This window comes from Mastigoproctus giganteus, chromosome 2, assembly GCF_048544385.1.
Source record: "Mastigoproctus giganteus isolate SK-2022 chromosome 2, ASM4854438v1, whole genome shotgun sequence".
NCBI classification, from domain to species: domain Eukaryota; kingdom Metazoa; phylum Arthropoda; class Arachnida; order Uropygi; family Thelyphonidae; genus Mastigoproctus; species Mastigoproctus giganteus.
Window position 1 is genome coordinate 250,046,856 of NC_143576.1, and position 24,000 is coordinate 250,070,855.

The following is a 24,000-nucleotide window of genomic DNA, read 5'->3' on the forward strand; positions in this document are numbered from 1 at the left end:
GGTAAAAATCTTTTGCGCCATTGACGAGATCCAAACTCAGGCCTTTACCCACCCGGTAGGGAAGAACAGAGATTGTAACCACTGTGTTACTCGTGAGGGCTACCAGAAAAGAACTCTCAAACAGAAACGTAGGTGAAATATTAAAGAATATAATATAAAATATTAAATGGATTTTAAAAACTTTTCATTAAAGAGTTAGGTTGAGTAAAATTGAGCATCTGCAATAAAACAACAACAGTCCAAAGTATGAAATTAAACCCGATATCCCAAAAAATGTTTTTAGAAACATATAGACGCCGTTTTTCCCAAAATTTAAATCTATTGATTTTAAATACACTTCAAAAATACAACTTGAACAGATGATTATAGAATATTCTAGAAAGAGGGAGTGTTGTTTTAATATTACAGGTGATTCTTGAGTGTTTTCAATGTTATTAATTGAGGGGGAAGCGCTCTAACTTATAAAGTCGAACACCCATCGTTCACAAAGAGCGTTTGGTGATGAACATGGCAAGAAATAAGGAACTGAGTGTTGAAAAAAGAGTGCTCTTATAACACTATGTAAAAAAAGTTGTTCCATGAGAAGTATTGGCAAAAAACGAAATGTTTCTTTTAAAGGGGTACAAATTACCATCCAACGATTCAATGAAACTGGAAGTTTAAAGGACAAACCACAATGAGGACGATACCACGTAACAATGGCAGTACCAGATAAGACGATAACACTGATTTCTAAACGCAGTCGACAACTTACTGCACTTTAAATCCGAGCTGAGTTCAACAGGAACAAAGAAACTCCCTTGTCTACCTCCACTGTAAAACTTCGTTTGAAACAAACTGGACTTCGTGGTCGTGTAGCGGTCCGAAAACCCTTAATAAAACCGGAAAATCGAAAGAAGCGGTTGGATTGAACTAAGAGTCACCAACATTGGACAATTGAAGAGTGGAAAAGCCTACTGTGAGCGGATTAATTAAAATTTTAAATTTCTGGATCCAAGCGTAGAGCTTGTGTAAACGATCACCTGAAGAAAAAATGGTGCCACATTGTTTACTGCCTCTAGTCACGCACGATGGTGGTTCTATCGTGATCTAGAGCTGTTTCTGTTTTTCTAGAATGGGTGACATCATCAGAATTGAGGGAATTTTAAGAAAGGAAGACTATAAATACATTCTTGAACATAATGCAATGTCTCCTGGAACTTGGACTTTCTGAAATAAATTTACAAGAAGACAATGATCCGAAGCACATCTCTAAGGGGTACAGGGACTTCCTAGCAATTGAACAACAGGAGGGGGTATTGAAAATTATGGTGCAGCTACCGCAATCGCCAGACTTAAAACTTAGTAGAGCTTTTATGTGATCATCTGGACAGTAAAGTCTGTGAACTCTGCACATCTTCACAAAATTTATGGGAAACCTTGAAGATATCTTGGATTAATGTCAGCGAAGACACTATTATAAAATTAATGGCCAGAATTCCTGAGTAACAGACGTCGCATTCTGGAGATTAAGCAGTGATAAAATCTCGTGGACGATATTTTGATGAAAAATCAGTATATTTTTTTTAATATTAATCATTTTCAATATTTTTTTGCTGTAGATTTTTTCAATGCTTAATTAAAAATCTTAAAATACTTTGTAGTGTGTTTTTTTTTTTTATATTCGACCTTCAACTGTCATTGCTAATTTCAAAAAAATTAACGAAAACTGTTGTCATACGTTGTGATTCCAATCTTTTGGGCAGGAATATAAATACAACTGCTGCACCTACATGTGAATGGGACTTAGGTCCATCCGTATAGATTATGAGTTTCCCAGTGTGTTCCGAAATATGGCTGGCATGTAACTGTTGGATGTTAAGTGATGGAATGGTATTTTTTAACCACTGAGAATTTGTTTTTTACCATAGATCGATCAATGTCTATATCAATTTGCCATTTCTGAATTATTTAGATACAGACAGTAGGAGTGTGCTATAGGCCTAATGACTCTGATGAGTATAATAAGAAACTGTACAGGGAAATAGAGTGGGCCAGTAAATCAGAGAGTCTTATAATGGGAGATTTCAATTTCCCAGATATTGACTGGAATTTGGGGGCTGGTCACTCACACACTAGCAAGGCTTTTGTGGATTTATTGGATGATTGTTTTCTACATCAGCATGTTCGGGAGGCAACTAGTGGGAGTAATACTCTTGATTTGATTATCAGCAGTGATTCTTCATGCATTAAGAATCTGCAGATAAATGAACCACTAGGTGGCAGTGATCACAGTGTGCTGAAGTGGGATTTACTCAAAGAGATAACTACCATTACTGGTAAAGGGAAGGGTTATTGCTTTGGAATGGGTAAGGCGACTACGATGGACTGAGACAGTATTTAAATTCTATACAGTGGGACCAACTGATGATGTTACCAACAGCAAATTCAAAATGGGAAACATTCAAAGAACTTATCTTGGAAGCTACTAGGCTTTACATACCAACTAAGAAATATTGTTCAAGGTTTAGACCTAAGTAGATGTCAGATGAACTAATGAGGCATATGGCAGAGAAGAAAAATGCATGGGATACTTACAAATTAACACATGACACAGAAGCCTATGATAGATACAAGTTGATATGCAACCAAGTTACAAAGGAGGTTAGGCAGGCGAAGGCAGATTACGAGAAATAGTTGGCAAGGGATGCAAAGAAAAACAGCAAAGAGTTCTTTACTTATGTAAACTCTAGAAGGAAGGGGATGAATCAGATTGGTCCACTTGATATTGATGGGTCAAGTGTTGATGATCCTGCTCAGGTAGCTAACAAACTAAATGAATATTTTGCATCGACATTCACACATGAGGAGTTATTCAGCGAGGGGAATGCCAGAGGTGTATTCAACTCTGGCAGTAAGCTTGAGAGTCTTGTAATAACTGAGAGTAAAGTGGAGGAGAAATTGTTGAAGATCTATGCTTCCTTCCTATTAACTGGCCACGGGTCCTTCAAGAGACGCCTTCTAGAGTTCGGCCTAGTCGAGGATGCCCTCTGTACCTGCGGAGAACCTGAAGACTGGGATCACGTGATGCACTCATGCAACGTATACTTAGATCTAAGAAACCAACTACTCCTAGACCTCCACACTACATCACTTCGTCCAGAAACCAAGTTATTGGAATCTAATGATGCCTTCCGTGCACTGACCAGTTATGCCAACGAGGTCTTTCGTCGTCGCTGGCATCACCTGCAACTCCCGAACACTACTCCTGGATAACCTCCTCTAGACAGCAACTGATACCCAGCACCGGAAACTTCCAGACATGAAACTGCAAATGGCGGACAGCCCTGTCGACGCCGCTCCGTGATTCTCCATTGTGACGATCCTGGACTCTTTAATTTGAACTTTACCTATTCTCTTTTTCCTACCCACAGTCTTTCTCCAGGACTCTCACAACTGCACCTAGCACTCTTCCTGCTCCGTTTAGCCTGGGAGGATGCCTACGCTCTGTCATCCTCGCTATCTTGTCTGTCTTCCACTTTCCTGTCTCTTCTCCGCTCTTTCCTTGGCCCTCCCCACTCTCGCTCCTGCAAGAGTGTGGACGGCCCGTCAGATGTCTTTTACTCCCTGGTCCGGCTCCTCGTGCCAGTGGACGGATGCTGGGAGGCTCCTTCCTGGTGATCGCGCCTCCCAGTAACGAAGAGGCCAGTCAAACAACACAAACAACACACTACTCACACATAACCCACACTGACTGGCTTTGCTATGTTAACAGAGTATTTAACGCGGATTTGTGGGAAACCACGGGAACCGCATAACAAAAAACACTATGTCCACTATGTCCACTATGAAGATAAATACAAGAAAGGCACCTGGGGTGGATGGGATCTATCCAGTTATATTAAAGGAGGCAGCAAAGGAAGTAAGCAAACCCTTAGCCATAATTATGAGAGCTTCCTTGGACTCAGGGGAGGTACCCATAGACTGGAAATGTGCAAATGTGACCCCAATTCACAAAGGAGGATCAAAAGGCGACACAAGTAATTATAGACTTGTTAGTTTAACTTCTGTTTCCGGAAAATTAATGGAGGCACTGGTTAAAGAAGCACTGCAGGATCATTTACACAAGACTTCAGCTATAGCTCAGACACAGCATGGTTTTGTTAAGGGAAAGTCTTTCCTGACCAATTTGATTGGATACTATGATGCAGTCACAAAAGAACTGGATGCAGGGAATAACTTTGATATTATATACTTGGATCTTAGAAAGGCTTTTGATACTGTTGCACATGGAAGACTGCTGCACAAATTGGAGCAGTGTGGCTTTGGAGGCAAATTACTGCTATGATAAAGGGGTGGTTGAGGGAGAAGACAGAGAGTGGTAATCCATGGACACTGCTCATCGTGGACTAATGTTATTAGTGGAGTCCCTCAGGGCTCAGTGTTGAGTCCATTATTGTTTTCTGTATTTATAAATGACATTGATGATGGTAAATCAAGTTTAATGTCCAAGTTTTCAGACGATACGAAGGTTGGCAGGGTTGTCAAAGACACTACTGACACTATGCTGCTGCAACAGGATCTGGAAAGGTTGAGCAGATGGGCTGAGAGGTGGCAAATGAAGTTTAACATTGACAAATGTAAAGTACTACATATGGGAAACAGCAACCCCAGAGCAACGTCTCAACTCTGTGGTACTACACTGACAGTGGTAGAGAATGAAAGAGACCTGGGGGTGGTTGTGCAGGCAGATATGAAGTTCTCTGAGCAGTGCAGACGGGCTGCAAGAGTAGTTCATGGTGTATTGTCAATGATATATAGGAATTTTTCTAGCAGGGATAAGGAGGTGATTATTCCTTTGTATAAGGCAATGGTCAGGCCACACCTAGAGTACTGTATACAGGTCTGGAGGCCTCATTTCAAGAAGGATGTAGAGCTGCTGGAACGAGTACAGAGAAGGGCAACAAGATTAGTGAATGGAACAAAGGCTCTTACGAAGAAAGGCTTAAGTTTTGCAAATTACAGTGTCTGGAGACTAGGCACCAGCGAGGTGATCTGATAGAGGTGTACAAATTTGTATAAAGCCTTGACTGGTTTGAGCATGCTCAATGCTGATGGGATTCTTCTTCTTGCTCAGAATAATCACCTGAGAGGGCATAAATTCAAATTGAGGAAAGACAGATGTAGGATAGACGTGCGGAAATTTGCCTTTAGCCAGCGGGTGGTTGGTTGGTGGAACAGACTTCCATCCCTTGTCGTGGAAGTTGATAGCCTAAATAAGTTTAAGGCTCAGCTGGACAGGTATTTCGAACGAGCAGAGGGGTGAAGTGGAAGTGGTTATTTTTTCTTTTATTTATTTATTATTATTTTTTTTTTGGCTGATGCTTCATAAGCTTGCTTTCTTGCATCAAATGCCTCTACTAATGCTAATGCTAATTTCTTGAAGGATTATCCAACCAGGCCTTGGATTCTTTAGGCTTGGAATCGTAAAGTGTTGGCCAAAGTGGATGGTTTAGGTATACCCAACAAGGATGAGATGAAGAGCTTCTTATTTTGGTAGCGTATTGGCAGAGTAGGCTTAGTCTTCTAAGGTAAAGCGGAGGTCATGTGCTTCTACGTGCAAGCTCTGAACTGGCGACGTGCTGTAGGCATCTATTGCAGATCGAAGAGCACTGTGTTGGATGGTGGTGAGAGATCGTAAGGTGCTGTTTTTAGCTGAAGCATATACTAATGGTGCTGGAGCATATACTAATGGTGCTGGAGCATATACTAATGGTGAAGCATAAGTCAGTACCCCAAGGTATTGGGGTACTGACAGGCAGTCCGAAGGATGTTTAATTTCTGGAGGCACATAGTTCGCAGGTAAGTTATACAGTATGTTTATGGAAATTTAGTTTGGTGTCTAAAATCAAATCCAATAGTCTTATGGAAATTTTCATGAGTATTTATTTGTCTTTCAGTTTTAATACAGGTTCCAGATGAAGCGATCGAACTTAAAATCGATCCTTCAGGTATTCCTTCTTCTTGCGTGTAAATTTTGGACATATCATTCTAGAATTATACTGGAAAGGTCCTGAGATGGAGGAAGGAAATTCTGAATGAATCGATGCAGGTTACCTCTCAGTCCATGGTTGTATAGGTCTTGGAGGATACCATATCTCCAGGTGGTGTCAAATGCTTTGTTAATATCAAAGTAACCATTGCTATGTGTTGTTTTTAACAAGTTTAGAGGGTGAGCTTCAACTTTGATGTGGATATCAGTTGCAGATCTGTTACAACGGAAACCAAATTGGTGGCGTGATATATCATCTTGATCTTCAATAATCCAGACAGGTCTTCTGTACCATCTTTTCTAAGATTTTTCCGAAACAGCTGGTCAGAGATAAAGGATGATAACTGTTGAGGAGAAAGACATCTTTGTGCACCTAAATGAGTCTTCATCAGATTGAGAGGATGAGGTGGCAGCGAATGTTTCAACTAATGCCTCTGCAATATCAGTTGGAGAAGAAATATCCATTCCTTACAAAGGAATGGATATTTCTTCTCCCACAGCATTGAGGCCGAAGTTTGCTGACACTTTCCACTGAGGATGCAGATCTTTCTCCAGATTATTTTGGCGTTTCTGAAGATGGTAGGAGTGAATATAATCGACGCATCCAGTTTTTCTTTCCTTCGAATTCGGCGTGCTTCAGCTTTCAGTCGTTTATAGTTTATAAGATTCTACAATGTAGCATTTCGGCGAAAAATGTTTCCGGATTTCTTTTAGCAAAAAAGCAATCTCTTGTCCACCAACCATTATATTGTTGTTTAGCCCTATTTGATTTCGGTACTGCGCTGGTAGCAGCTGCAAGGAGCTCTTCAACTATATGCCCAGTGGAATTATTAATAGACGTAGTAAGGATCTAGTGGCCATCAAATTTTGTATTGTATTAGAAAACCGTTACCAGTTCGCTCGGTGAAAATTCCACGTAATTCATTGGTCGGAGGTATACTGTGTGTCCAGCTGTATTTTGCAAATTATAGGAAAGTAATCACCATTGTGAAATTCGATTAATACTGCCCACTCAATGTTAGGATAAATGGACGAGGACGTATGGACAGCTCCAGAGCGGAGTTAGATCTGGTGGACAGGTGGATATACGTGTGAACACCGGTCTTCAGCAATGTCACGTGATGGTTGTCAAGTACAGTTTTGATCATTCGTCCTCTACGATCCATATTCAGAAAATCCAGCAAAGGGTGATGAGCATTTAGATCACCTAGAAGGCATGCAGGGTGGGGCAGTTGATTTTGTAAATCGTCAAGTTCTGAAGTGGAACATAACATGTTTGATGTTGAATATAAATGGAGACAAGAGTGAGAGTAATGCCAAGAACAATGCGAACGGCTCCTGCTTCTAGAGTGGTGCAAAGCTAAATAGGTTTGGATGGTACGTTTCTACAAACTAAAATAGCTACTCCTCTTTTCGGAGATTCAAGACATCTGTCAGCTCTGTATACCATATATCTTGAGAAGTGAGGCGTATAATTTGATGGTAAATATGTTTCCTGTAGAGTACACAAATGCTAGCAGAATCCTGCTGGTGCATTAAATGGTTTAATTTATCTAGGTTGCTTCTTAGGTCTTGACAATTCCACTGAATGATTTTCTCCATTATTTGGGTTTAGGTTATGTAGATTGGTTTTATTTTCCCTCGATCCTATTTAAATTTATCGCGTTTCGGAACACTGGACGACCAACATCCATCTGGTCATCAGTATGTAGCAGGAGAACTATATCTTCGTTATCCCACTTCTCATCGATTTCCATATTTCGATCAGATAGTTTATTCTGTGCAAGATTTGCATCTTTTTCCTTTGTTAACGATCCAGACTTGGAGGCATTGTCTTAGTATGGATTTGTTGGTTTGGTATTAATAGAACTTGATGTTCTCTTGGTCTTTGTTGCTGTCAATGTCTCACCATCCATAAGGAAAGATCTGGCACTTGAGAAAGATATTTTAGGAGGAATTGTGATATCAGTCTGTTTCTGAATGCACTGGAGTATGATTGGAAGGCATCACGTTTAATATCGTAATTCTTAGTATGAGGCATTTTTATCTACCCCGTACTTTATTATTTTCATACCCATTTTCCATGATTCGTGAGCTCTGGAATATGCAGGATGAGCACATTGGGAGACTTTGGTGTTACTACTGTACATTCAGTTTGGGATTGGTCTGGTGAGCCATACAAGGGGAAAATGGCCTTACATTGACATGCTATTTGAGAATGTCCATACTTTTGCCATTTTGAGCATCTAAGTGAATTTAGTGTCAGATCTTATAGAAAAGGTAGTCAGGTTTAACGGGTTGCATGGAAATTCGGAGTGTCGAAGGTAAGAATAATGTTCTTTATGGATGCAAGGACACCATTTTGTTTGGTCATTATTCTTTTGGCACTGATGACAAGTTGTGCCTTAAGTTCTTCAGTAATTTCTTCCTCGGGAATATTAAGGAGATCTCATTCTGAAATTACTCATTTTAAGATGTTTAAAGTTCTGAATAGGGTCACAGAAATAGGGAAGCCTCCAATGATCGTTTGCTTCAACTGCCTAGAATGACTAGGGTCAGATGTTTCCATTAAGAGATCTCCTGAGCAAAGTCGTTTGACTATTTTAGGAGTACCTGCTACAGTCTCTATGCTTTTCTGTACAAGGAATGTAGGTAAGCTGCTAAGCGGTTTCGTTGATGAAGAATGTATAATTAGGAAAGCACTCAGGTCTGGTGAAGAATCTTCTTTGTTGATTCTGTTCGTGAGACGATTCGTCTCCAGCATGCGAGCACGTAAGCTCTACAGTCGGTAAGATTAAAGGGTCCTTGTTGGATCCTTTTTGTCCTGAGTATTGGATTTATACCCAGGTTACCGGCCCCGCCACATGGAGGCAGGAGCGGTGTCACCAGTGACTAAGCAATAAGAGGTCAGTGATTAGTGTGTTAGCGAAGTTAGATGTATACAAAAGAAAGGTGTCTTTCCCTTCTTAGTACGAAGATTAATTCTTTATTTAGAATGAGTCAAAAATAAATAACTTTGTAAATTAAAGGCTTTAATGATCACTTTAATCAGTCGATTGGTGAGAAGACGCTTTCAAATCGCTATGATCACACGCTTGACACTCGGGGCCATTAAGTACGAGGAAGTTGTTAAAACGTTCAAAGAACAGGTACATTAAGTTATTTTGATAGTTAAATGTTTTATAAAATAACAGGATAAAAATCGGATGTCAGTGTCTTACGCAGTTTCTAAAATTTAATTTTTATATTGGAAGGTGAAAGAAGAACGAATATCCAGCAAACTGAACATCGTTCATTAATGAAATGTTTGACCAAAGAGAGCAGAAAGCTAAAGAAATCCATGATAAAATGACTATTGTGTTTGGGGAAGTACTGTATAATCCAGTTATGCTACTGTTCCAAGCTGATCCGCAGAGTTCAAAAGGGGACGAAGTCAGTTGAGAACGATCCAAGATCTGGTTGGCCATTTGAAGCAATCAATTCTGAAACAATTGCTATCGCTGGAGGGAAAAAAAATAGAAAACAAAAGAATTAAACTGTCAGATCTTGAGAAATTCTTAACATTTCCCCATGGAAGCATTTTAACAAATAATGCACGAGCATTTTGTAATATCCAAAGTTTGTGCAAGATGGGTTCTGAGACACCTTTCCACTCATGACGTACATCAGAGGATGGAGTCATCAAAAGAGAATTTAAAATACAGGCAGGGAAAAAATATTTCCTAAAATTCATGAATGCGGATATTAACAATTAAACAACCCCTGCACAGGCCAGATTTAGCCCGAAATGACTATTATTTGTTTAGAAACCTCAGAAGTCATCTTCGTGTTACTCATTTTAAAGATGATGAAGAGCTAAAAGCAACCGTGGAAGCTGGTTTGAATTTTTTATAGGATTCAATTGTTTGCAGATTAAATACAACAGGTATATTGATCTTCGGGAATGAATAGTGAAAAATAAAAAAACAAAGAATTTGTGCCAATGTCTTTGTGTATAATGTTTGTAAATTGCGTGTGTTCTCGATCGATTTGCTATTTGCCGGATGGAAAACCCGAGTTACTGGGAGGAATAACTATGCTACCCTTGCCTAAGACCGACTAACTCAGCCACTGTGAAAAATGGCCCATTAAAATTCCTCACATCATCAACGAGACTCGAACTGAGGTCTATTCCACCCGGTGTGGGGGAGGACAGCGATTCTACCAACTGTGCACACCCACGAGGGCAGTTTTCATTGGATTTCTTGGAGAGATAAAAAAAGCATTAATTTCTTTTAACACGTTTTTATTTTAATATTTTAAATAAATATTTTAAATTAATATTAACTCGTACAGGAGTTAATTTAGGCTCAGTATTATCTGACGGACACTTCTACTTCTATTTCACGTGATTTAGTTTTAAAAGAAAGTTTTGAAAAAGGAAAATAGCGCAACGAGGTGGGTGGGGGGAATGGTAAGCAGATTCTGACAGCTGTAAATTCTTCCAGAATGAAATTCTACTTAAATATTCCGCAACTTGTTTATTCCATTGTAAATAATTCCACTGGAAAGCATCATTCCTATCCACGAGCAATTTCTAGAAACATTTGAGCAATTCCGGGATGCATGCGCTCAACGCTAAAGAAGTTTACTGGTTGGGCGGATTAATATTGTTCTTTGACGCTTTCTGTCTATCATCTCAACTCCCGGAGAATCAACAGGAGAAGTTCGTTTATTGTATTCCGGTCTCATACGCGAGACCTATTTGCTATTCCGCGAACATAAGTCGAATTTATTTCTCAGACAACGTTGTTGTTTCTACATTCGTTCCATCTTTAACGCGATTATCTCGGAGTCACTGAAACAAAAGGAAAAAAATCAATTTTCTCTATCAAAAAAGTGGGAACGAGGGTTGCGATGAAATATTCAATAGGTACCGGGCAAGTTGAGATCCGACTATAAATAATTCATATTTTTTAATGCTGTGTTTGGAATTGCACAAATCGAGGGCCACTTTGATATCGCAACGTACATTTTGCTCGGTGTTAGCTGCATGAATACCCATTCGCTTTCGGAATAGGAATCGCGTACCAAGAGACAATAAATCATTCCCACAGACATCCAGGATTAGAAAATATTTTGAGCGATGTCTCGTCTGGAGTTTTATTTCACCAAATGAATTCTGGGAAGTTTAACCTCGATAAGGAAGTGGACAGAACTCATCATTTAAGGGCAAGACGCGAGATATGAAGTAAAGTGAACAACACGTACATTGTAAACAGATAATTCATTCTATTGCGATACACTCGCGTTCAAAGGCAGATGGAAGTTGTACGTTTTATACTGTTTGAGACAAAATGTGTAGAATTTTTTTCGCTTTTATTCCTGTAGGTGCGAGATAGAGAGACATAGGTGTCTCTCTATCCACAAAGGTGGTTCAAAGAACAAAGAAGGGAAGTGGGTAACTATAGACCGATTTTGTCGACTTCAGTAGTAGAGAAAATCATGAAAGCAATGATTAAGAATGAACACATTCTTCAAAGAAACTGAACATTTTAAAGGGATAAACTTATCTTATTATTTAACAATGAGAGTTGATTTAACTATCATTCACGAGTTGGATGCAGGGGTTTGTTGGAGCATCAGCGACTAAGGCTATATTGCTTCGTGTATATTGTCTGAAAATTGCGTGTGTTCTGAGGTCGATTTTTTGTTTTGCTGGACGGAAACCCCTAGTTTCCGGGAGAAAAAACCACTTTATCCTTGCCTGAGATCGAACTCAGCCACGTTGTGAAAAAGGCCCATAAAAATTTCTCTCCCTCATCGATGGGACTAGAACTCAACGTCTTTTCCACCCAGTGTGGGGAGGACGGCGATCCTATGAACTATGCTACCCACGAGGATGTTAGATGCTGGATATTTTTAGTTGGAAACTTTGCCATTGTTTATTTGGACTTCACCAAAGCATTTGACTCAGTTCTACAAAAGAGATTACTGAATAAACTGGAACATATGGTGATCAGAGGCAGGATCCGTAGATGAGTAACAATAGAAGACATGATTGTAATTAATACCTACTGTTCAGAAGGGTAAATAGCGAGGTCTCTCATGGATCAGAGCTTGCACTACTCCTGTTTCTGACTTTCTTAAATGTCATTGACGAAAAGGGAGTGATGTCAAAATTTTCAGATACTCTGAAGATTGGAAGAGTGGTTAATGATGAGCATAAAGTAACTGGCAGACAAATGGAAACTACGTTTTTATATTTCGCAAATAACAGCCCTAAAACTTGCTTATGCACTTGGTAGAATTAAAAACGTAGAGGAAGGAAGGATTTTTCAGGTTGTAATACTAGTGAACAAGCAGCAAGGAGGAACCACGGTATCCAGTCCATGATTTGCCAAACATTTGCTTGTACGGATAGGAAGGCTAATTGCGAAAGCTACGAGGGAACGGCAAAGAATTGAGACTTCTTCTGATCTTTCAAGAAAAGTTCAACAAGAAAATGTTCTCTCTCTTCAAAAATAGTTCCAGGAATATTTTAACAGGAAAGGCGTTACTAAGCAAAGTACTGACACTGCACTTAACACTTTAAGAAAAATGTAGGGCTCCTCATCACTATACACTTTAAGAAGATCGTCAGTTGAAAGCAAGTAGCGTCATGGCGTTGAGCGCAGTAATAAAGCTGAAGCAAAAAAAAACCAAAAATCTCACGTTGGTGTAATTTCTCAGCAGTTGCATTTTAAAGTATGAAAATTTAACTTTTGAAAGATGCTAAGTTTCCAAAAAGACAAATACGCGAACACGCGCGTTGGGGGGGAGAGAATGTCACACTGCCAAATCCCAAAGGGAATGCGACATTTTATGACAACGATAATGGAGCAGTCTTTGAATCGATTTCCCATCAAGTTCGTTAGTGTTTGCTTTCAGAACTTCAAGAACAGTTGAAACATCGCCAGGTTCTTCCAATTGGCTGTTTGCACAATCTTTTCCGTCGTCCCTTTCCGTGTTTCTAGAAATTTTGCGCAGGCGACTCCGCTTTTATTGGTCTGTAATCCGTTTGTTATCAAAGGTCTGATTTGGTCCAAATAAACAACCCGCAGCAAAAATACGGTTGAGAAAAAAGAGAGTAGATTCTTGCCTAAAACACATCACGTCTGTATATTCTGTACAGTCTACAATCTGATGTAAGAAAGAAGGGTAATATGCTGCGTTCTCGTTTTAGGTTTTAGAGCTGGGGAATTTTTCCATCATCAAAAATCTTAGATGGATAATACAAATAAATAACAATATCCAGCACAGTTAATACTCAGGTAATAGTTTACGATCTTACAGGATACGATGCTCGATCTAATTTTGGACCCGATGGATGTCTGAAATTTACTGCATCCATACTAGATTCTCTCTCTACACTGCCCTCCAAAAATATTAGGGATTCAGACTCCTTTCGCACTTATAAACAAGTGTTGATTCGATTCCTTTCTCGAACAAAAACTGTTATGGATTTTTTCACATTGGGAGAGTTAGTCCTGGAGAAGGTTTTTCTTTGCCTCACAGAAACCCTTGTTTTTATCCTTCAAAATAGATGCCCCTACTATAGATTACAGGGCAATTTAGACAGGGAATAATGGTACCCCAATGCCTTAATGGTCTTGAGCAAATTCTAAACAACCCAAACCAGAGTAGACTCAGCGTATTCACTTAGTATTACTATGAAAATGGTTTGGAAAGAAGTCAGAACAACATATTCCGTCTAGTCTACACAGTCGAACAGCGCTCTGCACTGTCCTACCAATTCAAGATACTCCTCTGCTGCAAGAAATTGTGTGTGATCACGAAATAAGCAAATATTTTGACCTATGCAGGTGATCTGCGGTTCCTGGAATTCCAGTGAAAGGTGAACGCCGAACACAGGAAAAGTGCTGACAGAGTTTCAACGCTTTCCCTGTGTAGTAGTGGCAAATGATAAATAAAAAACCTTCCCACATCACCAGTCCATTGCGTTTAACAGTTATTCTAGTTTTCGTTTAATTTATTCAAACTACCAACTTCCAAAACAACAGATGGAAGTTTGTTACAACAATCGACCACCCGACGGGTGAAATCTATCCTACAACCACCCTTCAATTTGAATTGATATCCCAATCACATGTGTAGTCTGTGCAAGAAGATGAACGCCATCAGCATTGAGCCCACCTAATTGGCATCACCACCAGGCAGGTGCCTACTCTCCAAAAGCTGCAATTTTCAGAACTGAAGCCCTTGGTAAGATTACCATATCGTTTCCTTCACCAATCTCGTTGCTCTTCTCTGCACCTGTAGACTTGAATACAGGTCTGGAGGCCTCATTTTAGGAAGGACATATAGATTTGGATGTAGATCTTTATCTGTTCCAGCAGCTCTAAATCCTCCCTAAAATGAGTTCTCTAGACTTGTATGCAGTACTCAGGATGGGATAACCACCAAGTTAAAAATTGGCCACGTGCTGAAGAAGCTGAGCCCAAGAAATGACCAGACAGCCGTAAATCATTGACAGAAAAACGCCAAGGCGTCTTGAGAATATCAAAATATTCAAGTTCTGATGTTCTCAAGGCCAGCAGATCTCAACCTAACTGACCACCTTTGGGATGAACGGAGGCGAACAACTAGGACAGGGCCAAGACAGCCGTCTTCTCTTGTAAACTCATCAAAGCTTTAAAGCACAACACCACTAGCTTTCTACCAGAAATTAGCTCTTCCACATTTAGGCAGTCATTACGGCCAAAGGCGGGCCAGTCAACTGTTAATGTTAATGTCTTTTAATAAGTACTCTTTATTCAAACTACAAGCGCCCCATTTCTGTTGGTAGGCCAGTGTAAAAATCCATCGCATTCGAATGAAACAAAATGTCCATTTGCATAATGTGGTCTGATGGAATAGTTGTTTGTCACTTCTGTGACGTAGTCTTCTTCTAAAGGATCTTTTGTTATTTAATAAATAAATAAATTGAAACACCGCGTGTTTCAAGAAGCCTATTTATGCATTTTTCTAAACTGATTTGTTTGAATAAGTTCATTATGCTGATGTTATTCAAAACACGCGTTTGAAAAACGGATAATTTCTCTTCGCTATCATTCAACTTATAACTTGATTCCACCGGCTCCATGATCGGAGTCGTGCTTTGGATCGGAATAATAAACAGGTAATTTAACAAAAAACGTTGTGCTTACAAATTGCGCCATCGATGAGCTGGTAATCCCCAACAGATCTCTACAAGAAAGTACATCTTCATGCTTTCAGTTAAGGGCATGAAGTTGCATTTAATTTCAGTTCATTCTCTCACATCTCTGGAGAATGAGAGACTATATCAGAGAATTAAAAGAGAAGCGGCTCTTCCTTTCAAGAGACCCTTCCATTCAGTTGAAAACAAGGAAAATCCACCAGAACACCCTCCCCAAACACCAGAAGCGGATTCATGTTTCTAAAGACAAACAAGGTGAAACAATGAAACAATTTTGTTCCAACCAGTTGTAAATTTTACGTCAATTCTAAACAGTTAAGCTAAGGTCACAGAGTGTTCCTTGCACGAAAGGGAGAGGGGGTTCAAAAAGAGATTTGTTCATCTAGAAATAGTTGGGTTAGAAATATGAAACTTTTTGTTTGGTACCTTGAAGTCTCTTTGGTTTCTGTAGCAGCCACACAAATTTTTGTTTCGATTTCACGTTTCATTTTTTTTTTCTTTGCAGCGCTGAATGAAGCGAAGTTCATAATGGATAAAGTGGAATGCAGATCAGTGATTCAGTTCCTCTTCCTGCAAGAGATAACACCCAAAGTAATCCAAGAAGAAATAGTAGCTGTTTATGGAGAAGATTGCCCAAGTTACAGTGTTATTGCACCTTGGTATAAACAATTCAAATGTGAAATAACCTCAGTGCATTATGAAGAAATCCCAGGACGTCCAGGAAATGCTGTAACAGAAGAGAATGTTTCAAAATTGAAGCATTCTCTCATCCTCACTGTAGCATGCGAGCATTACTCGCATGCTACTGTGAGGTGTGCCCACGAATGTGGGTTTGAAATATTGCTGCATCCTGCTTATTCTCTGTACCATGTACCCTCGGATTTCTTCTTCTTTCTTACCCTGAAGTCCTTTCTTCGTGGAAAACACTTTTCTGCTGATGATGAGGTGAATTCTGCTGCCAAGTCGTGGTTTTAAGAACAGTCAGAGGACTTCAACAAAGAGCAGATTTCAATTTTAAAAATCGATTTTAAGTTACGAACTCGAAACACGCACGTAAAATGATAACCAGTGTTGCAAACTTCCGGATGGTTCCAATCAACCAGAGATCACTCTTAAATATTAAAATTAATACAACACTTAAATTTCTGAGCTGTATTTATGATCCAGGCAGGGCGATTCATTATATTGTGTAATGACAGGTCTGTTTGATATCTCACTAGTGTGCTCTCCACTATTGTTCTTATTGCTTAAGAAATCTTTTGTTTGAAGAAAAGTACACGCTGGATGCATGTCAGACATAGAGGGCGATTTTTCACATTCTCAACTTTAGAAAAGATACACGTGCTGTTCATCTATCTGTGCATCAGTCCATCTATCTCCAGATACATCCGCCTAAAACTGTTTCATCCATCATGCCGATTGCATTTCTATTCAGAACATTTGGAGTAATGGTGGGAGTCGCATTCATCTCCGTGGATTAATGACAGCGCCTGGGGATGTTCCCATATTACTGATGGGATGCGCACTTGCTTGCGCATATGCGTGATTATAGTTACAGTTGCATATGTTAGATAATCCGTCCACACAGAGGAAAACAAGGTGAGCGGACAATGAGCACACAAGAATTGTTCTCTACAGATGGCGCACCCATCTTAATTCCTGCTTTAGTAAGCAAATGAGGGTTTATTCCGGCAATGTGTAATTGAGATACTGAAGCAAGTGTTACGGATAGAATTAAGGTCATAACTCAGTAGGTGACATTTCGGATACCTCAGCGGTGTTGGTTCTTTCGTAGCTTTCTGCATGGTCACGCTCATGCATCATACGGATGCCCATTTAAGGGACAATTCAATCACCAGCATTCAAATACGTTTTAAAATGTAAAACATTGTTTTATTTTTCTGTTCAAGATGAAATCAAACAGTATTTGGTACCTAAAATCTGAAACGTTGCTTTGATGCAATTATTTCATCTTTTTGTGTCTCATTTTTGATGTTTGTTGTTTTGATGAGCTGTAAATTTGTTGTAAGCGATTTGAACAAAGCTTGTTTTACAAATCGCTAAGGGAAAACATCCACAGGTTCGACGTGGGCGAGAAGGAGGTACGTACCCAGTAAATTCACCTCTGTCAATACGTTACACTCTGTAATCGCTCAATTATTGAGGATATTGAGGGAAGAGGATTTCCTAAAGCTGTGGAAAAGCTACTACGTAAAACCTATCCCCAAAAATAAAAAACCCTAAATCTGTAAATCAAAATAGGCTGTGGCAATTTCCCCATCGAACAAGTGAGTAGCTTTAAATATCCAGAAAGATCTTTACGAATAATAATGGCCAAGGCATAGAAATAAGAAGCAGAACTGGTATGGCCAAAGAGGAATATAAGAATCTTAAGCACTTCCTCTCTGACACGAAACTAGATTAACAGAAAAGATATCGAATGGCCAAATGCTACACATGGAGCACTCTCCTATATGGATGTGAGATCTAGATCTGGGTCATGCGGAAATCAGGAAACGGGAAGCCTTCGAGATGTGAATGGTCAGAAGAATGCTCAAAATTCCGTGGACAGATCGGGTCACCATTGAGCGGGTCCTTAAGAGGGCAAGTACCACAAGAACGCTACTAACTACAATTGCAAAGAGAAAGACTGTCTACCTCGGGCTTATTATAAGAGGTCCACAATCTGACCTGCAGAAACTAATCCTGTAAGGGAAGATTAAAGACAAAATAGCAAAAGGAAGACAGAACAAAAAAGGAAGACAAAAGTAAAACAAAGAATCTCTTACGACACAAGAACTATTTCACAAAGCAAGAGATAGAGTTGGCTGGAAAATGTTGATCTCCAACGTCCAAATTGAAAACAGAACCTGAAGAAGAAAAACCTGCAGACTTTACACTAAACGTTGTCTGTTTCTCTTTACAAAAAAAATCTTCAAAAAGAAATAATCCTGGACATAATCATCCAAAATTTCTTTAAACACAGACCAGAATATTTGCATTCAGTACTTATTCAGAGATCGACCATCACCAATCTCATGGGGTCACTGCTAAGCAGCAGGTCACTTTGCGACAGTTGACATCGCAATACAATATGTGAAGTGCAAGAACAATATCAAACGTATGGAGTTCCACAGAACACGACCCAAGGAGACAACCCCCTCCTCACCGCTAATCATCGTCGACGGCGAATGCTATGTTGTGAACAACACGCTCGTTGGATGCTGAAGGCGTGTGCTAGTCGGATGAGTCCAAATACCTGGTGAAATACGATGATGGAAGCCTATGTGGCGCTAGCAATACGAGTCCATGGTACCATCGTGAATAGTGCCCATTATCCAGGCAGGTGGTAGTGATTGCTTAATATGGGGCATGTTTTGGTATTAAGAACTAGGACTCCCTGGTGCGTGTCTACCAATGTTTCGCTGGTGAAGTATACCGGCAGCTTTTAGGATACCATACGCACCCTACCATGTTGCAGTTTTTTCTCAGAGACAGAAACAGGATCTTCAAAGACAGTATTGCGCAGTGTCATCGGGCCTGCACTATGCACGAGTGGTTCGAGAAACAGTGAAGGTGTCACCCATTTTGATTGGCCTCCAAATTCGCTTGACAATTGAACGCCTGTGGAATATGTTTTGGAAAGGGAAGTGAGATGTATGGACCATGGACAAGAAACCACCATCTCTTCTGACACTGTGGATAGCCTTGCACGCAGCATGGCTGCAGATCCCTACGGGTGTCTTCAGACGTCTAGGGAATGTCAATGCCCAGGAAAATAGCGGCTATTATCCGTGCAAAAGATGGCCAACATGATATTAGGTAGGGTGGTCATAATTCAGTAAACCACAGAGTATTAGAAGCACCTCATCCTTTCACATTTGTAATTTCGGCGACTTGAAAGGAAAAATCTTTCCTTAACAGTCTCCAACCCACTGTCTGTGGAGAAAATATTGCTTCAACGTCTCTACTAGCATATTAAGCTGAATTGTGGACTATGCATCCTTCATAGTTTTGATACTTTCGTCACTAACGCTTGTTCTGCCACTTTTCTTTGCGTGACTCACATAGCCAGTCGGTGGCAACACCGGCTGGCTCTTTGAATCAACTCTCCATTTCTGCACCATTCAAGCTTAGAGTACCTGTTGTGGGAGAGACTTATCGTAATATGTCCTAAAGAGACAAATCGGCTACAGCAGGCATGTCAAACATGCGGCCCTTTGCAAGCACACCTGCGGCCCGCACAAAGGACACTGTAGCGATTCGCAAAATCCGCTAATTGAAGTAATTTAAAATTTTGAATATCGCGTGCGGCTGCCTTCGACAAGAATTCTAGCATTCTTGCCAATTTATTGGTGTAGGTACCTGGTCCTGATCCGAATTTCACGGCCCGCAAGTGGAAAAGGTTCCTCTCTCGTTAAGGTAAACCGCTCGGCCTGAGTGAGAGAGTGGAACCAACAAGAGGTAAAAACCCGTTTATCTCGCTCGTAACAATACATAAGCTGGCCTAAATTTCGTTTCAGTTTTTTAACCGGTGATTTTATTTTTAATTTTATTTTATTATTTTTCAGATTGCGCATCATCTTTAAAAATCCCTAGTGCTTCTCCAGCTAAGAGAAAAAGGAAACTGAACGAAGAAGGGCGAGTGTTTCAAGAAAAATGGGAATTGCAGTATTTTTGCACAACGGTGAATGGAAAGATACATTGTTCAATTTGCAACAGAAGCATTGCCACGCCAGAAGAGTACAACTTGAAAAGACATTATGAAACGAACCATCGATCTTACGATAAATATGAAGGCCCAATGCGTGTCTCAAGACTCAAGGAATTGAAGGCTAACGTGAGACAGGAACAGACTTGTTTTACGAAAATTGAGAAAGGGAATGTCGCTTCCGTTACTGCAAGCTATGAACTCAGCCGAATGATCGCCATGAGTGGGAAATCTTACAGTGAAGGAGATTTCGCCTTGTAAAAACGGCTCAAATTGTGTGTCCAGAGAAAGCACACTTATTCAAAGATACTTCATTAACCAGGAACACAGTTGCTGAACGGATTGATGAAATGTCGAATGATTTGAAACAACAGTTGAAGGCCACATCATCAAGATTTGAACATTTTTTTATTACTATTGATATTGTGACAGTGAATTTAATATTTACGAAGAACTGATTGAACTGATCCCCATGCATGACACTACAACAAGCCAGGACATCTTTGAGAAAATCGAGCAGGTTCTGCATGACTATGGTTCGGATTTGAGTAAAGTTGCATGCTTATCTACCGACGGTGCTGCGAATATGGTTGGCAGACATAATGGTGTTGCTGCCATGTTACGAACAAAAATAGAAAACTCGCATCCAGATTCATCATTTGCACATTTTCACTGTATTATTCATCAGCAAGATTTGTGTTCAAAGATTTTAAAATTGGATCACGTGTTTAGTTTGGTCACAAAGACAGTGAACTATATCAGAGGCCGTGCTCTCAACCACCGTCAATTCAGCCAGTTGTTGGAAGATACGGATAATCAGTTTACCGAAGTTCCATTCTACAGAGAAGTCCGCTGGTTGTCATGTCACAAAGTGCTGAAAAGATTTTATTTGTTGAGACAAGAAATAATTATGTTTTTGGAGATGAAAGGTCAAAGCACGGATGAAATAAAAGATGAAAGTTGGCTCCAGGATCTGGGTTTTGCTGTGGACATTACTGCACAATTAACTGATCTTAATTTGAAATTACAAGTTAAAAACAAACTCATCTCTCAGTTGTATGATGACATCAAGTGCTTCATTACAAAACTAAGCTTATGGAAGTCACAGTTGTCAAATGAAAATTTAGTTCATTTTCCTAAGTGCAAAGAGCTGAAAAACACTTCCAATACTGAGTCTGTACTTAGCTTTGCTAAGTATGACAGTCATCTTGAATTGTCAAAAGAATTTCAGGAAAGATTTCGTGATTTCTCATCTTTTGAACACCACTTTGCATTATTCTCAGCACCTTTGATGTTGCCAAGGAAGAAGAAAGACTGCAGATGGAACTATTAGAAATGCAGTCGGATTCTACACTCAGAGCAAAGTATCTTGAAGTGGAGATACCTCGTTTCTTTTCATACCTTCCTGAAAAGTTTAAAAACTTCAGAAAGTTTGCCACAAGGATTATTGGCAATGTTCGGTTCTACCTATGAGTGTGAACAGTTATTTTCCTTCATGAAATCAACAAAAATTTCTCAGAGAACGAGATTGACTGATCAACACCTCTCATCTCTGATGAAAGTCGGAACTGCACAGACATTTCAGCCAGACACAGCAAAAATTGTCCTTAAAACGAGGTGTCAAGCCTCAAGACAAAACACTAAAAACAGTCGTAAATAAATGTTCATTTTGTAAAGATACACACGAGAAGACGGATGCGGGTAAAGAGATTCAGGTAGAGATAGGAAGAGGTAAAAGTAGATAGATGAGGAGACTGATAGGTCAAGAGCCAGAGAGAAATATGTACAAGTAAAAAGACTCAGGTTGAAATACACACAGGTAGAGATTTTGGTGGAGATATAGAACAAACAGGTGGAGGTTCTCGGTTAGAGATAGGCATAGGAAGAGATACTGAGGTAGGGATACAGGTAGAGAGACTAAGGTAAAGGGATACAGGCAGAGGAAGAGGCTGGTATGTAGAGAGGAGGTAGAGATACACATAGGTAGAGAGAGCGAGGGACAAATAGTTGGAGAGAGAGAGATACGAGGAGGTAGAGAGAGTGAGAAACGGAAAATAGAAGTAGGGAACAGGGAGGTAGAAAGAGAGAGTTACAAGCAGGTAGAAACACGGAGGGACAGGTAGGTAGGTAGACAAGAGAGGGATAGACAAGTTAGTAGAGAGAGGAGAACGAGAGAGACTTGGAGAGAGAGAGAGAGAGAGAAAATTAACGAGCGGTAATCTTGATGGAAAATGCATTTCAGAGAAATATGACGAAGACGGGGAGAGGCGCTCACGCAAGAAAGAAAGAAGGCAATAAGAGCGAGGAAGGTGGAAAGAAGACAAATGTTGGTGTCAAACTCTCTTGGCCAGTTAGTCGACGAGCAATTAAAATAAGCAGGCAATTTGGCCGTAATGGGAGCACGTGCCAGTTAATACGCGAAAAGAAGTGATAGTTGGGTGGCGCTTCACACGCCGGTGATTCCATTTAATTGTACTCCTCGGGTCTACTCGTGCCCCTCCTCTTTCGTCTCCCCACCATTGAACCGCGAGCCATGCAGGGAGGCAAACTTGCACGTAGAGTCGTCGAGGGGACCCTTCCGCTCCACCTTCCCTAAACATCGTTCCCTTGAGGAACAAACCCGAAGAGTTTGTTAAAAAGGAGAGTTTCTCTCCCGAAGAAATCGATTTAATTCAGAAAATTCTTGCCATCATAAGGGGTGGACGAATTCCTCGTATCTTGTGTTCCAACATCATTACAAAAACACCTTTATTTCGTTACTGCGTACGTGCTGCCCACCGAAATGTTTCAGGACCCATCGTTGTTACATTCAAGTATTTCGTAGCCACCTGTTGAAGTCCATCTTTCCAAGTGGTTACAATGGCTACATGTGGTTACAATACTACTGCTCTGCTTCCTCTCTGGGGACATCGGTACCACTGAGGGACTATTCCATACGGGGAGTAAATTCAAGACAATAAATACTTCATTCGTTCCTTACACCAAAATATGGAATTGTGGAAAAATAAAAATTAACTTCACTTTCTAATTTTTCAGGACGTACTTCTTTCTTTTCCATACCGCTTCCAAAGACATTTCTTTCATCTCTCGGTAGTTTATCAAATAGACAGAACATTTTAAAAAGGACCAAACTCTTCCTAAATATATCTCTTCACATAGCGCACTACCCTCCCACAAGTTGCACGAGCATCGTATATATATCCTAGTCAACCTACTGGACTGATGCTATTGTGTATTCCACATTCACCACCAGATGTGTACATAAACCCAAGTTGCTACTATTAAACATTTCAACAACTGGCCATCACTTTATGACAATTAACATGGAGTTGATCTTTACAGTCGAAGGACCTTCATCGTGAAAATGAGCGAATGATGCTGGACAGCATGAAATCAGCGATATTGAAATTTCCCATTATTTTGAAGGACGCGGCCAGAGAGTCATCGAATCATTGATGTTAATTAATGTCAATTAAACAAAGGCCAAGTGGGTCACTATAGACCAGTCAAATCTGACTTCAGGTTCAGGGAAATCATGGACACAGTGATTAAGAGTACAATGTGGAATCATTTAGACAGAAAGTGGAATTCTGAAGGCTACACAACATGGTTTTGTTAAGAGATTATCAGGTCTAAATAATCTGGTTTACAGGGCGTCACCCATGACCTTCATATAAGGAGTAATTTCGAAACATTTGAGACATTTGACACAGTCCCTCATGAGAGGTTGCTGTATAAGATGGAACAAGTAATTAATGGTTAATCTTCAGATTGGCCAAACGTTAGAAGTGGAGTTCCCCAAGGATCGCATTGGGATCATTATTGTTTGTTTTTCATAAAAGACATTGACGAAGGCATAGAGGATGTGATGTCAAAATTTATTTACAGATCATGTGAAGACTTGGAGAATGGTTAACGATCGATGCCAAGAAGTGATCATTGAGGATAACCTGGGCAGACTTCGTAGATGATCAAAAAATGCAAGGTACTTGTATCTTGCTGCATTACACTTGGGGAATAGCAACCCCAAAATAACTTGTACACCTGGTGGTGCTGAAC

General features: G+C 40.0%; 1 protein-coding gene and 1 pseudogene across 2 annotated transcripts in view; one reads left to right on the top strand and one right to left on the bottom strand.

The window, feature by feature from the left end:
- The window catches only part of LOC150090369 (5-hydroxytryptamine receptor pseudogene), a 71,745-nt pseudogene that overhangs the window by 45,943 nt on the left and 1,802 nt on the right, over positions 1-24,000 (bottom strand). The gene's annotated exons all lie outside the window — the stretch shown is intronic.
- On the top strand, positions 20,414-21,274 carry LOC150090370 (general transcription factor II-I repeat domain-containing protein 2A-like). The gene has a single exon (XM_090390289.1). It carries the CDS (start codon positions 20,414-20,416, stop codon positions 21,272-21,274), a length of 861 nt encoding a protein of 286 aa, XP_090246415.1.

Excerpts from the sequence above, each read along its gene's own strand:
- LOC150090370 (XM_090390289.1), top strand. The coding sequence starts at position 20,414 with ATGCATGACACTACAACAAGCCAGGACATCTTTGAGAAAATCGAGCAG.